This window comes from Hemicordylus capensis, chromosome 2 (genome assembly GCF_027244095.1).
Source record: "Hemicordylus capensis ecotype Gifberg chromosome 2, rHemCap1.1.pri, whole genome shotgun sequence".
Classification (NCBI taxonomy): Eukaryota; Metazoa; Chordata; class Lepidosauria; order Squamata; family Cordylidae; genus Hemicordylus; species Hemicordylus capensis.
Window position 1 is genome coordinate 421835890 of NC_069658.1, and position 15788 is coordinate 421851677.

The 15788-nt window shown below is 44.4% G+C and overlaps 1 protein-coding gene across 9 annotated transcripts in view; it reads left to right on the forward strand.

Annotated features, from left to right (window-relative positions):
* The window catches only part of CA10 (carbonic anhydrase 10), a 509308-nt gene that overhangs the window by 455384 nt on the left and 38136 nt on the right, over window positions 1-15788 (forward strand). For all 9 annotated transcript variants that reach the window (XM_053298318.1, XM_053298322.1, XM_053298319.1 and 6 more), the window contains 2 exons: window positions 11692-11787; window positions 15034-15106. In XM_053298318.1, the coding sequence (XP_053154293.1) occupies window positions 11692-11787; window positions 15034-15106 (169 nt within the window). The remainder of the gene's footprint in view (window positions 1-11691; window positions 11788-15033; window positions 15107-15788) is intronic.

Consider the following 15788-nt stretch of genomic DNA (forward strand, 5'->3'; position numbering starts at 1 on the left):
ATCACGGTTTTAATAGCTCTGGGCTTTCAAGGTTTTTCTTCTTTGATCACCTTATCTAGTCTAGATTGGAAAATAGAAGAGCACACAGTGTTGAGAATGCGGGGTTCAAAATGCTTACTGTGGGGGGGGGACTTGAAGCAACTCTTCATCACAGGTATAACTGCGCTTCCTTTGAAGCTAGTGAGCCTTCTTCCAGTACAAGCCTCCATTTGCAGTATTCTCCTCAAGGGACTGAGGCATACTACCTGAGCACTCTTCTACACCACAGTGCTTTTTATACCCGAAGGAGCACGTGGAGCAACCTACCCCTCTTCTCTGCCATATCTCACTGCACTTCCCTGCTCTTAAGCAGGTTTTCTCTAGCCCAGCATTGATTAAGAATGTAAGCAGTCACTGGGTGCATACACACTAAAGCACTGTGGACATTATTGTAGCACCAAGATACTACTTTTATGTCAAAACTATCCTATCAGCAGTTAGCAGTAGTAACCAGAGACCACAAACTAGTAGCAATAAATTAGGTGGTATGTGTCAATGCACAGATCCAGTGTCAGCAGTCATCATTGTCGGATATCTGCTGAGGCCCACAAGCCAGCAAGGAGCCCACGGCCACCAAGGGCCACAGCTTCTTCTCCTGCACTTGCCATGCTCATGCAGGCTGGAGGATCCTTAGGGCTGCACTGGAGGACATAAGAACATGAAAAATGTGTGCGCCATGCTTCGCACTGAGCATTCATGTGTTTTTGCACCACGCATTCATGCATGAATTTATGTGCACACCTGGTGTGTGTGTGAGAGAGAGAGTTAGTTAGTTAGTTAGTTAGTTAGTTAGTTAGTTAATGTGCGCACACTGCCTTGATACTGCTGCCCAGAACAAAACTCTTTCCGCTCAGTGATGATAAAAATTAGGGTTATAGGTTAAAAATTAGGGTTAACTGCCTATCACCCCTTGTTTCACCTCCGAAGGTGGGAATGCTTGGAAAAGGACCTCCAAGGCAGAACTTAATCATTGGGCAGCTTCCTCAGGGAGAACGCAGTCCTTGACTCCTCTTGTGGAATAATGGCCAATATACATTACACAGTATACATAATGGCCAACATCCTAACTCAAGTTGAATGTGTGAAGCCAAAAAAGGCATGCATGCAGCTAGAGCATCCCTGTTTCTGCAGCAGGGAGGCAATTTTTCCTGATCTTCCCTTTCTCAGGAACATAATTTTGCATTGCATAGAATACTTCTGGGAGGTTGGGAAACTGGGGGAACCACCCCATCCCCAGGCATGCAACCCCTGAACTTCAGAATCAAGGGTGCTATCGCTGTGCACATACCTTTTTTGGCTGCACATGCCCAGCTTTAATTAGGATGTTGGCCAGTGTATATACAGACTTTATCAGCAGGGGCATAGCTAGGGGAGAGGGGGCCTGTGTTTGCCTCTCTCCCCAGCGGCCCCTCAGAGTGAAAGAGATCATGAAGAAAATAGGGAGGGGTGGATCTGGGGGGGGTGTGAGTTCTTTGAACCAGGCCCCAGTTCCATCTGCTCAATTATAGCTATACCCCATATCAGGCGTGGGCCGTGAACACGCCTCCAGGGGGGGCGGGGGGCGGCTTCTTTAAGTGTAAACAAAGCTGGTGCTCCATGCCGCCCAGCAGCCCCCGTGGCGGGGAATCGCCTCCGCCACTCACCTGGCCGTTGGCGGGGGCTCGCCTCTGTGGGAGCCAGGTAAGTGATGGAAGCGATTCCCCGCCGTGGGGGCTGCTGGGCAGCACGGAGCACCGGCTCTGTTTACACTTAAAGAAGCTGCACACACACACCCCGGAGGCACATTCACGGCCCGCACCTGCCCCATATCTTATTTATCCAACAAATACATGTTTTCCTCATAAAGTTCTGAAAATCAGATGGTTGCAAAGTGACCCAAATGGCAGTAATTACATTGACTCTAGCTTGGAACAGCCCATCTTTCCTAAACAGTCATGTGGTAGAATCCAGAATCCAGAAAGAGAGGCACTAGTCTTGTCTCTGTCCAAACCAACCTACCTTGATAGCTGAATCGGGTCTATTTGCCTTTGGGGCTGTGGGCCAATTAGAGCTTGGCAAGTTATGAACAATGTCACAGTACTGAGATGAGTAACCATACCTCAGCCACATAACAAAACCTATTAACATTTAAATTGAGAATCCCTGGAGGGACAGGCAGATTAGACGAAATACACAAATTGCTTCCTAGAAGAGTCTGGTCAGAGAAAAGGTGTGACAGGCATGATTAAACAAAGGAAATACAATTGACAACACTGCTTAGTACCAACAACTGCTTCGCAACATTTGCTGCTTCCACAATTGACGTTTGCATTTATAAAATGGAAACCAGTCATGTCAAACAAAATCAGAATCCTTCTACCACCAGTATTATTGGTGCATGTCTTTCATAGTGGGTCCTTCCAGACTGCAAAAAACACCAAAAAAACCACCAAAAAAAACACCCTACACCAGCCGAAGAGTTTGCCCACAGGTTGGGGGGGGGGGGCTCATCTTGGCTTGCATTTTCTTACCCTGCTCTTCATGCACTGATCAAATAGCAAGCAGGGGTTGGGAGCTTCCACAATTTTGCAGCACCACCTGCTGGCCATTTTGTGGGTAGGCTGTGATAAGAAAAATAAAGTACTTTTAATGTAATCTCAAAAGACTCACAGAAGTTCCCAGCTTGCCACCTGACCAGTGCATGAAATCCCACAGAGAAAGGAACTTGCAGGAAGATCTGGAGGCTCCATGAGCTCTCACCTCCAACTTGTGAGCAACTTCTTCTGCTTTCATAGTTCTTTGCAGTCTTGAAGGCCCCAGTGACTGCTCCCATTCATCCAGTCCCATGCCTGAATAGTCCTGAACTTCCTAGAGTAGCATTAGAATATCACTGACAATAAGGGTACTCTAAGACACCACAATTTGCAGGTAATCGAGATTCTGAATCAAAGTATCTATCTCCTATATATCTATTGTAAATCTGTTAGCTCGGCTCATGCAACAGGATTTACAACCCCCTTCAGCACTCCCTCTGTGAGTTAACAGAAAGCAGCCGCGAAGCTACATGAAGGAAAATAAAAGGCTCACAAAGAAAATAGTAAATGAATTAAGTCCCCCTGAACTGAACTAGGTACCCCCCCCCAACAATAACTGAGTAATAACTGAAAAGAAAACAGAGCGAAGAATGAAAGAGCGAAGGACACCAGAAACAAGGAATTAACGGAACAAAGCAGGAAAGCATAAACAAGGGCAAACTGGAATTCGGAAAAGTTAGGAATTCAGAATAGCACACGGACTGCGGTCAGCGACGTTGCTAACAGCATTTGAGCAATTAACAGACTGCTAAATATATATGGTTCAAGAGAAACAGCAGCCAATCAGGCTTCCCTGAGTCAGCACTTCTGCTTCCTCTCTTGTTATCTCCTGCGCCAGCATGACTCCCACTGAGCTTGCCTCTTGAGACGTCTTCTCAAGACAGGTGAAATCCCAGGCTCCTCCTCATCAGAAATCATATCTGGCAGCTGTTCCGAATCCTCAGCTCCAGAGTCTGGTCTCCCTGCCAAATCCTGTTGCTGTGCCTCTGAGCCCTCACTAGCAGGCGAATCCTCCTGCTCTGACTCTTCTGAGTTAGAAGTCTGAGCCATGACAATATCTCGTTTATGGCATAACAGATCACCCACTGGCCTAAGGTGAGGAAGAAGGGATCATCCCCTTTCTGATTTATTCTAGATATGAAGAAAGAAACAGTGCAGACACCCAAAGAAAGACGAGAGGCGAAGGGAAAGAGAAAATGGCTGAAAGAGGAAAGGCAAAGTACATCCTAGAGCAGGAGAGGAAGAGGATGGGGATGAGACTCCAGACTTCTGCTTAGAATGTCTAAATGCATAGGGTTGATCTTGCATCTAGCATGCACGTACCCATGTTAGATGTATGGATTCACATTCAGCAGTAATTAAAAATGTACTCATTTAGTATCCGGAGGCATCCTCCAAATAGTAAATGTACCTGTCAGGATGCTTACTGTTAACACAAAATACATTAAAACAAACAAGGCACCTCAAGGCAAAGTATGCTTTGCTATCAGCACCCTCTCTTTTAAAACAGATGGTTGTCAGACTGAGAGTCTCCCCTTACCATAGTTTGTTTTTATTTATTTATTTATTTATTTATTATTTTAAAATGGCTCAGGGTGGTTTTCACAGAGAAATAATAAATAAATAAGATGGATCCCTGTCCCCAGAGGGCTCACAATCTAAAAAGAAACATAAGATCGACACCAGCAACAGTCACTGGAGGGATGCTCTGCTTTGGGTGGATAGGGCCAGTTACTCTCCCCCTGCTAAATAAAAGAGAATCACCACGTTAAAAGGAGCCTCTTTGTCTAGTTAGCAGGGAAGGTTCCTAGATGCATTAGGAACAGCAGGGAAGATTGATGACATATCAGGAGCTCAGTCCCAGGCCATTGAGATGGTGCTCCAGAGGTGATATTATGCAGCAAAGCAGCCATGCAATGTCTTGTAAAAATGTTTATTTCAAATGGTGTTCCCTTTTTCACCGTAAAAAGAAAAGCACTGGAATATATATCTGGTTGCCAGCTAATCTCTTTTCAAGTACTAAGCTGTTTTGTAATACTCTGCAGCTATCAACGACACACATAAATGCGTTTCCCATGATATGCACAGTTGAAAGGGGGAGTTCAGTCCCACCTTCAGAATATGGAGTTCTCCAGGCAATGCCTCCAACCCAGCCCACAGGGACAAGCACCTTGGAAGACACATGGGCAGGTCCTTCATGACTTTTTCAAAACTTCTTTGTGGGTCAACCCAGCATAGCATAGGGCTTGTTTCCTCCCTTGAAGTGTTCCACACATCAGATCATTTTTCAAAGCCAGAAAGAATACTGCAGCTTTGGTATCTTGGGGCCTTGATTCACACTGCAATCAGGAAAAGAGGAGGAGGAGGTACTGAAAGGGTGCTTTGGGTAGAAAAAGTGCTAGTTGGAGTTAAGCACCATATAGAAGAAGGATGGCTACGCCATCATGTGCCCTACATAGCAAAGTGACGAGAAGAGAGGGTGTAGGAGGCTGACATCCAAACTAATGCTTCACTAGTGCAAATGTGTCAACCGTGGAACCACAGAATTTTAGAGCTGGAATGGACCAGGGAGGTCTTTAATCCAAACTTCTGCATAGTATAGGAAGCTGCTACACATCTCTAATAGATGGCTAGCCAGCGTCTGTTTGAAAATCTCTAGACGAGAGTCCACCAGCCCTGCATGAGGCAGATTGTTCCACAAGTGAACTGCTCTTAGAGCTCAGAAATTCTTCGTAACGCCTTGCCTAAATTTGCTAGACATGGTAGACGATATAAATATTACAATCTTAAAAACTAATTTGCAGTTCATTGTGCTTGTAGCCAATGCACAGTTCTGCAAATACGACCATCTCTCTGTGATTCCTCCAAAAGCAGCTCTGCTACACTTGAATTTCTGTGAGCTGCCTTTCTTGGATGTAAGAAGCCTGCCAAGTTGAAACTATTTGAGACCTAATATTGTGATCATGATGTTACAGAAGGGAAGTGTTTTGCACTTGATATCCATGCCCATTTATTGCTGCAATTCGATCCTTAAGGGTAACATAATTAATTTAAGTTGGAAGTGGGGCACTAATTGGGGGACGAGTGGGTGGAGAATGGTGCTGTTTCAAGGCACCATAGTAAAGAGTGTGTCCTTCAAATTTGAGAAGACTCACATATTACATACTCAGTTATCATTGTCCAAGTACAAAAAGGTAATGTGGCAATCCACTCAGACCCGTGTTTATACTCCATTCTATGACCAGTAGGTGCGATGCCGTTATACTGTCTGTTACTTATGAATTTGTCTTGTTGACTTTAAGAGAATTCATGCACAAATTAAGGAGAGCGGTGTGCTTATTTTTTTTCTTTAACAAAATACAAATAAAATGTACAAAATATTAAAGGAAGATGATGTTCCCTGTCTGAAGCCTGTAGTGCTGGAGCTCTTAGGCTCTTTGCTCTCCATGTGCTTGTGGTGCTTGTGGCCCACTCACAGCACAAAATTAACCAGCTGGTGTGTGTGGAGATGGAAAAATCTTGGGATCCATTCTCCAAGATCCATCCTTTTCACACACACACACACACACACACACACACACACACACACACACACACACACACTCTTTCAGTATTCCTCCATGACCCATGTCTCTCTTTTAATCCATGTCTCATCCACTATCTTACTCACAGATGCGCCCATTGGGCCGAAGTCCAGGGCCACCACACCCCCTCGGGGCCCCCAAATCCTCTTTAGTCTGTCCTGCTTAGTGTGGTCACTGCTGGCCCGCAGAGTGCCGGGCGGCAGAGTGTGATTGTGACCTCTGCCAGGTGCTTTAGAGACAGAGTGGGGAGTAGGGAAATATGTGGTATGGGAATAGGTTAAGTGATGTGTTGAAATGTTTTGCTAATGCCTATTTGCATAGATATGCCTGTTTTATATTTTTACATTCTTGGGAGTTCAGTTGCTGTTTGTGCCCTCAAGAACCCGCGTGTGTCACAGTGTGTGTGTGTATGGGGAGGTGATGATTAACTTGCAGTGGTGGGGGGCCTCCAGTAAGAGGAGGGGCTTCCAAAGGCCTTTAGGTTCAGGCTCCAAAATTACCTAGGTGCATCTCTGGATGTGCCAAAGCTCCCAGTCCTATAAGTCAACTCCATCTCTCTACATCGGGGGTTCTTAACATGAGGTCTGTAGATCCCCTGGGGATCCATAGGGTAGGTTCAAATGGTCTGTGGAAAATCTTTGCTGCAGTTGCTTTCTGGTGAGCCAGGATAAAGTTCTTGAAAATAATAATCTTGAGTACTTATTTATTGCAGTAATTTTTACTGCAGCTTGTGAAAATGTATTATATAAATGGGTCCATGGGTAATAATCTTGGATCTGAGGGGCCCATAGACGCTTAAAGTTTAACAACTAGGAATGTGCAGAACCAGTTAACTCACAAACTAGACCATCGCAAACCGGGCCAGTTTGAGCAGTCCAATCGTAAACCGCCTTGAACCAGTTTGAGCAGGTTCATTGAACCGACAGGCCCAGCCAATTGGTTCAACCAAAATGGTTTGCTTTGGTGCCATTTGGTACAAATTTGAACAGAATCCTCTCCGCACTGCACCAGATGGTCCATGTACACCCCTAAAAACAAGTCCTTTCCCACATCTTCATTTTTTCTCCCTCCTCCCTCTTTCTGCATCCTGTTCTCATTTTGCTGACCCTTTCAACACTTGCTCCTGTATCTCAACGATACCATGACATACCATTCCTTCCCTTCCTGTTGCTCTCCTTTTTTCGCTCTCTTGTGGCCCATTCATTTACAAAACAGTCATTTTAATGCTATGAATTACCCCTGCTGTAATGAAATTGGAGTTGTCACAATCCCCATCTGCTAAGTTGATTTAGAGTCGTTGGCCTTTCATTATAAATGGTGTTTAAATCTACTTGCCTTGAGATTTTAAGTCAATTTTATTATTAAAATTTGTGACATTATTTAATTAAATTCAACCAGATTCAGCAGCAATTTTAATACACAGAAGGGTCGGAGAGGTGGGGGCCCACAATCCTAGGAGCAAAAGTGGGTCATTATGTGATCAAGTTTTAACCAAATTATTTGGAGCATGGCTGGAGTGAGGATAATTACGTAGAGCCTACGCACAAATAAGTCCATTAACTTGATTGTGTCACATCAATCTCTATATTAACTTTTCAAAGCTATGAAGGGACAGGAAGTGTATGGAGAAGGTCATACTCCTACATAGCCACCACTCAGTTGTTTGGATGGCAGGGGGCATCTTGCTGCCCCACTAATGCCCCAATAATTCACTGCTTGAGGCAACAACCTCACCTTGCCTCGTGGAAGGACTACACATATGATTATAGATTCAGGAGCGGAATACTGCCCACATCTCTTGTTAGCTCATTCTTCTATTTAATTGCAGCTCTATTCCTTGCATCAGCATCACTGTTTCCGTATCTGAGGGCTAATGGGGAAGAAAATCCAAACCAGACCAGAGAGCATGACCTCTTTCTTCCTGAAGTCTTTGGTGACTAGATCGAGTGCTAGTAAATAAAAATCAAAGCCTTTGCTATAGAGTCTAAAACTGCCAACAAAGGCACAATCCTAAAGACTTAAGGCATTATATAAAAGTTCAGTAAAATCATAAACTGGTGGCTAATAAGCCTGTAACCTCTTGTCACCATTTAGTGGGAGACCTCATTAATTCTTTACAAGGCCTTTCGAAGACTGTCCACAATAGGATTGTGCTAATGCTTCCTCCAGCTCCGCTGGCTGTCAAAACTCTGCAGATGACTTCATTGCCTTTGACATTTTTACTTCTTCTGTCCAGGGTAGTTTGTTTGCTTGCTTAAAAAATAACCTACTGTGCCAAATGTAAGAAAGGTCAAGCAGTATTTTTCTCCTCCACTGGGTCAAAAACTAAGAGAAATTAAGACATTGTTTCAACCATTTTGATTTCTGCTGGTTAGTTTAAGTGCCTTTACTATCTGCTGATCTTCTTTCTCCTTTTCACAATTCAATGGAAGATCTGCATGGCTCTCCTTCCTAAACTTAGGCTGTAATCAGACTTCTCTAGCTTAATGATTCAGAGGCAAGGCATGTTGCTGCCTCAGACACCCACACCACATGATCCAATAGGTGTGCCATCTTGCAGAGATGCTATGCTCAGTTCCCAGAGGCATTGCACCCAGTCCAAGAAATGTGCCCAAAAATCTCTGCAACACTGCGAGGGATCCTGGGACACACCATTCAGACTGCATGCTGCTTCATTGGTGATGATTTATTCTGTGCTAAAAGTACTGCTGCTTCAAGCACAATCAAAAATCAGGAGCATGTGGAGCTCCCAAATTGGCAAGTGGCTTCTCCTACCCTAATGTCGACTATGTGAATTGCTGTATCTGTATACACTATACACTCATTGTATCAGTGTTGAACATAATTTGTGAATAGGCCTCTAGTGTCCATGCATCTCATTGCAGGGGAGATGCCTATCTTATTTCATGGGAGATGATACTTAGAATTCAAAAAACAGTATGTATGAGTGATTCACATGTGCACTTTCACCGCTTTGGTCTAACATACAAGACCTTCTTTGGTACAAAACTATGTAACATATAGAAAAAGCAAACAATGGCCATATTTGCATATAACGTGAAACTGGAGTTAAAGGAGCCAGAGGTTGCCAAATGTGCACGTCCAAATGCAGGAAATTCCAGTTCTGCAAGGAGACCGACCTGAAGTTTTCTTTTTGGAACTCCAATTTGAACCCTCAGGTTGTAGTGAGTTTAATCACCCCAACCCAAGGTTAAACACAGACTGTGTTACATCCAAATTCAGAACCGCAGGCAGCAGTCCCTGTGACCAGAGTTGAGGGAGGAAGCTCCTCCCTCTCTCCAGCCATGATTGGCTGTGTGGGCTGTCTTTCATGCAAGAAGAAAGCCCACACAGGCAGTTCCCTCTCCTCTCTTCATTCTCACTGACTGCAGGCTCCCTGCTCTCTGTTATGTCCAAATTTAGCAGGAGAGCAGGGTGGGATAGTGAGCAGAATCACGGATCCATTGAACCCACAGTTCTGCATTACATGCAAATGCAGCCAGAAACAACAGTGGTGCCTTAGGTATGTCTGGAATCAGGAAAGCAACTCTGGGGAGGATAGCTTGTCACTGCTCCTGATATCCAAATCCTCCATTAGCTCATTGGCTTTAAGCTTTTGGCAATGGAGCAAGGTGATACCTGTTTTGCAGTATCTGTATAAGGGCAGTTTTACTTAGGCTTATGTGATTTTTGGCTGTCACCGGTCATGTCCTTCACATTTTTATTCTGCCTATCCCAAGGCCTTGGGCAACCATTTTCTTAAAATGATATAATTGTTATTTTATAAATGCTTTTAAATGTAAAAACTGCAAACCACAGGTATTTTGCTGCATTCTCCTTTTTCTTCATGTTTTTGTCGGTTGATGTAGTAATGCCAGTCAGCCAAAACTTTCTCAGCAATAACATCCTGTCTGTTTACTCATACCATTTGTTCCAGGAGAGTTACAAAATCCAACAAACAGTTTGCCTCTTTGTTCTCTAGGATCCTTCCATTTTCTAAATGTTTTAAATTAATCTATTGCTGTCTTTTCTGCAGCTTGCAGGCACTTGCCATTTAACAATCTACATATTTAATTGCACTCAAATTCTTGAAAGTGTTGTTCATATATTCCAGCTTCTCTTATTGGTGGCGGCGATAGCAATTACTCATCAGTATGGATTTTATTGTGTTGGAAGTAAAGCAACCCTTTCCCTAAAGGCCATACAATAAAGAATTTGGTTTACAAATTAAACTGTGATTTTAAAAAACCAAAAAAAACTTTGTTGGGAAAACACCAGGCAGAAACTATGCGTGAAGAATACTGACAAGTCTGACTTGCATGTAGAATGCTTGGTTAAAAGATTAAGAGGATCCGGTGTCCCCTCCACTTTCATCTTTCAGCAACCTACAGCTTGTGAAGCTTCTCCAAAGTGTAGTGATGATTATCAAAGTGGTCCCTCTTCTCATGGGGGGCCCTAATTCTAGAACCTATCACCACACAAGTGGAATAACCAAGTCTCTATATCCACATGATTACATGACACCGGACTGGATGATAGACTGGCCGTCACATGAAGAGGAGCAAGTGTGTACCACCCCTTCCCCCACAACCTGGTAGTCTGCCCCAGTCATCTCTGCATGTGCACATGGGGGCAGAATGTCTAAACGCCACCTATGTGCGTGCCTGGTTGATTGACTGCATTCATATGGGTGATATGGAGTGGGTAGGAAGGAACTGCACACACTTGCTCCTCTACCTGGAATGTGCCACCATATTGCCTGATGTGGACCATGGTCGATAATCATTGAACACACTGTGGCCCACAAAGCCAAATTAGCCCTCCAGACATGTATTCCAGCCTGTCAGATGCTTCTACCATGAGTTTGGTAGGGGCAGGATTGTAGTTGGAAGCAAATAGCAAATGCAGGAGGTTTGTCAAGGCATCAAAGAGACACAAGAGGTGGTTGTCAGGCTGCGTTCTGCTTGTGAACACAGACAAATGGCACAGCCCTAGTTCACATGTACATTTTTGCAGCCGGAAGAGATGCATTTTGAGCGTGGCTTCAGGCACTTGGCTCAGAGTTGCTGTCATGAACCTTAACTATCTCTGATTGAAATGCTTAGGACTTGCATTGTCACTCACATTTACTTCCAGCCATCCCTGATTACAGCTTGGGATGCTTAAAAGACATGTAAACTGCTATTGCAGCAGGAAAATGATGCCAACCTCTGTGGTGTTTGTCGCATCTTAATGTGTTAAATTCACTTATTGACAATGGAGAGGAGAAGCAACTGGTGCAGTGCCAGTACAAGCCAGATGGTCACTGTGATTATTAAAATCATGCAGGCTGCAAAACCTCCAGGAAAAAAAAGTTCTATTATGAAATTTACAAGCTTGGTTGAGATCACATTGCAAACAAATCTACAATCATAAAGGGGACATTTGTCATTTTAAAAGGTACCAGAGAGTTTGATTCTTCAGTATTTAATCTTCATTCTCCCCTCTGTCTTTAGGTTCAACTAATCCACTATAACCATGAGTTATATACAAATGTTACAGAAGCTGCAAAAAGTCCCAATGGCTTGGTGGTAGTTTCTATATTTATGAAAGTAAGTATAGCACCATTTCATAAATGCTGCGTTCTGTTCCCTTCTCAAGATTTTAAGAAATTAAGTGTGTTTGTGTGGCCAGGATTCAAGGCCCTTGATTCCTCCAGGAATCTTGCCCTTATGGCTCTCTGCACAAGGATACTGCCCACTCTTTTCAGAGATAGCACCATCACGCTTTAAGATGAAAAGCAATCACTGTGGCTAGCCGCTCAGTGTGAGGCTCAATCACTGCAGAAATCCATTTTCATTCTCTTTTTCCTCTTGCTTTTAGAAAGTGCATTAAGACTCTCTTGGTGTTGTTGTTCTATACACTCTTTTAGAGCACCCATTGTAGGTCCTCTTTTACTGCCTCCTTTCTTATCTGACACACATTTTCTCAAGGAGGAGGAGGAGGGAGGAGTTACAGGGGGTTTTATGTGATTGCTTTAGTTTGATATACATTGAGACAGTTCACACAATCGGTAAGAGGGTAGACACAGCTTTGGGAATGGTGCACACACCTGATTTCCAATCATGTGCTAGCAAACAACTTGGTAGGAGGAGAGGGGAGTGATCATCTGTGAGAGGGGAGCTGGGTAGGACAGCACTGCCCTACCCAGCAATTGTACCAAGCATTTTAATGAGGTAGAAAGAAAAGCCGCCCTACCCAGCCCCTCTCTCACAGACCATCATTCCCCACTCCTCCTACCTAAGAGTGTGCTAGCACACAATCAAAAATTGGGAGCATTCGCAGCTCCCAACAGTGGGTAAGATGCTTGTCCTACTCTCTTAGTGATTGTGTGAACTGCCTCACCCTTCCTTCCAATTCATGCAAGGAAGGGTGTACACACTTCCAGTTGCAAAATGTTTTATGTGTTCCAAAAGTCCCCAATAAGAAATCAAGTTGCCATGGTGCTAAGTAATGTCCATATACTCAGGGCAAAGACAGACATAATATTGTAAGGGCATTTGTCTCTGTTTAATAATACGGATGAGGGGTGTGCAGAACCCCCCTGAGAAATGCAGCTTGCACCTCTGATCTGCTTGCCCTTGGCCTTAGGACAAGATAAACAAAGTTGCCTTTCTTTTTCTTCCTTAATATTTGGGGAGGGTGCTTTTTTGATTCAGGAGAGCTCCACAAATGCGATGTACTCCTGTTCCTGGACAGCAGAAATTAGTCCAACGCAAGAGGTCTCTCCACTTCACTGAGATCATCATGTTCCAAATGCTCTGCAAATATTTATATGTTTCTAAGCAGAAGACAAAGAGAAGAGCATGAGATGGGAGAGAAGGAATTACTGATCCATGCATATTTAAAACTTTAATGGGGCAGGATACAATTTTGTTCTGAATTATTCCTAGAATGTATAACATATTGCCTTCTTAAGCATTTAAAGCCCAGAGTCAAAACATCACCTGCTGATTAATTCCTTTATAAAAATTTCACTCCAGCTTCACTCGGCAAACTCTCACATTCTGTTGCTATGAACCGTGGCTGTAGGCAACATGAACATTTAAACCAAGCATCAATATAAATAGAGACAGAAACCCCAAGGAGAATACAGTTCAAAGAGTAGCAGAAGAAACAGTGAGAGATACATACCATGATTACTAGGATTGGAGATGCCTCGGTTCTAATGGTCAACGTGGTGTTTCTGCCGATCAGATGAGGGAGGAGATGGGAGGAGGGATAGTGCATGATGCTGTGCTACTGTCCTGCCCAGAGCACAGCCATCTTTCCTGGGTGCTCCCATTGTAATGGCACTGGCTGACATGACATGCATTGTTATGGAGTTGTAATGCTGCGCCCCCAGGTCTGCTGCAGACTCCTTAGGCAGCCCCAATGCTGTTAGGAATGGGCAGCTACACAAACAGCGCTTCAGCAGTTTCTCCCAGTCCTAGCAATTATTGGGGGCTGACTTTGGAGTCTGCAGGCGCTCCAGGGTGCAGTGTTCTGGCTCCGTATCACTGCACGTCATGTCAGCCGTTGGGCAGCATCCAGACAAGTTAATCAAGACAAACATGTGTCCCACTCATTTCAATGAGACATAGTCATGACTGACTTCATTTAGATGCTTCCCACTAATGTCCACAGTGCACCCAACCACCACTGCAGTATAGACAGGGATGAAGCATGGTGCAGTTTCCATAGGTCAGATGTGCATCTGGTGTGGATCCAACTTGGGGGATACCACTAGGATAGGCACAGTCTTAGATTCACATGCTATGTATTTGTCAAGGTATGTCCACACGAGAGTATTTTGAATGTGTTCCTCGAGCACATCTGATCCCTGCAAAAGCCTGTACTTATCTTTTCCATGCCTATACAGTTGGTGCACAGGGTTGGTGCTATCCATGTGTGCCAAAGGGCAAAATGGTTAGGTCATATTGTATCTCTTTTCCAGTTGCTTCCTACCACTAGGCATGTGCATGAATCACAATTCTGATACAAGACAGATGGGAAGGGAGCAAAGGGCAGGAACACTCAGGGAAGTAGGCATGCGCGCAAATCATGTTTCATGCACGATTTGAAGGGGCAGCCCGAGCACCTTGGAGAGCAAGGAGGTCCGTGCGCCCCAGCACTCCTCGCACGCTCCCAGGGTGCAATCTGTATGGCAACTGCATACTGTTTTGTATTTTAGTGCAAAAAGTGATCATGTGGGAAGTAGGCATGTGCATGAATCACAATTCATGCATGATTTGAAGGGGCAGTCCGGGCACCTTTAAGAGCAAAGAGAGCGTGTCCATACTTGCTCTTCTGCTGCTTGCTGTAGCTTCCTGCTGCAGCGCTACATGCACGGAGGCCATGTGTGTTGCCACTGCACCACTGCTGCACGAAGGGTACTGAGGAGCATGTGAGGAGTGCTGGGGAGTATGGACCTCCTCGCTCTCAAAGGTGCCCAGGCTGCCCCTTCAAATCGTGCATGAATCATGACTGGTGCACATGCTACTTCCCACATTATCACTTTTTGCACTAAAGTACCAAGTTGCCATACAGATTGCACCCTGAGTGCTCAGAGTGTTCCCGCCCTTTGCTCCCTTCCCATCTGTCTTGCACCAGACCTTATTGTTTGCAAAGGACATTCTGAGATGCTCAGTTAAACCCACTGGCATCTTTATAGGATTGCAACTCTACCCCCTAACTGAATAGTTGTGCAGTTCTCTATTTCTACCTCTGTTTTGCTCTCACACCAAATAGATGCACTTTCCCTCAAAGAAGAAGTTTGTGGTGATGAGGTTTTTGATGATGAATTTTTTCCCTCATAGGTATCTGAATCATCAAATCCATTTCTAAATCGTATGCTTAACAGAGACACCATAACAAGAATAACGTATAAAAGTAAGTTTCTTTTGACTCACCATGGAAATAGCTGTATAGTAGTAACAACGGGAAACATATCCATTAAATGTGCACCACGTTGCAAGTTGTGCCGTCGAATCGGTGTCGACTCCTGGCGACCACAGAGCCACGTGGTCATGGAGTTTACCATTACCATGGAGTTTACCATTGCCTTGTCCCACGCAGTATGAGTTGATGCCTTTCAGCACCTTCCTATATTGCTGCTGCCTGATATAGGTGTTTCCCGTAGTCTGGGAAAATACCAGTGGGGATTCGAAACAGCAACCTCTTGCTCTCTAGGCAAGTTACTTCCCCGCTGTGCCATTAGGTGGCTATATTGCAAGTGATACCGAGTAAAGTAGATGGTACAGACAGAACTTTTGCTGTGAGTTTTTTCATGGTGGAGATTTCTCTTGCTCAGAATGAGGCTGCAGCTCAGTGGGAGAGCACCTTTTTTGCATGCAGAAAGCCCTGGGTTCAGTCTGTAGGCAGGCCTGGAAAGGGGTCCTGTCAGTACAGTTTCCAGTCAGTGCAGACAGTAATTGTTTGTTGATGTCCAAGTGGGCAGATTATGGTTCATTACTTGCCTCTAAACTGCTTTGCAAACCATGGTTGAGAGTCCGGCACAATCTACAGTTGACCAGTTCTCATATTGCAGCACATCGAGCTTGAGCAAGAAGAA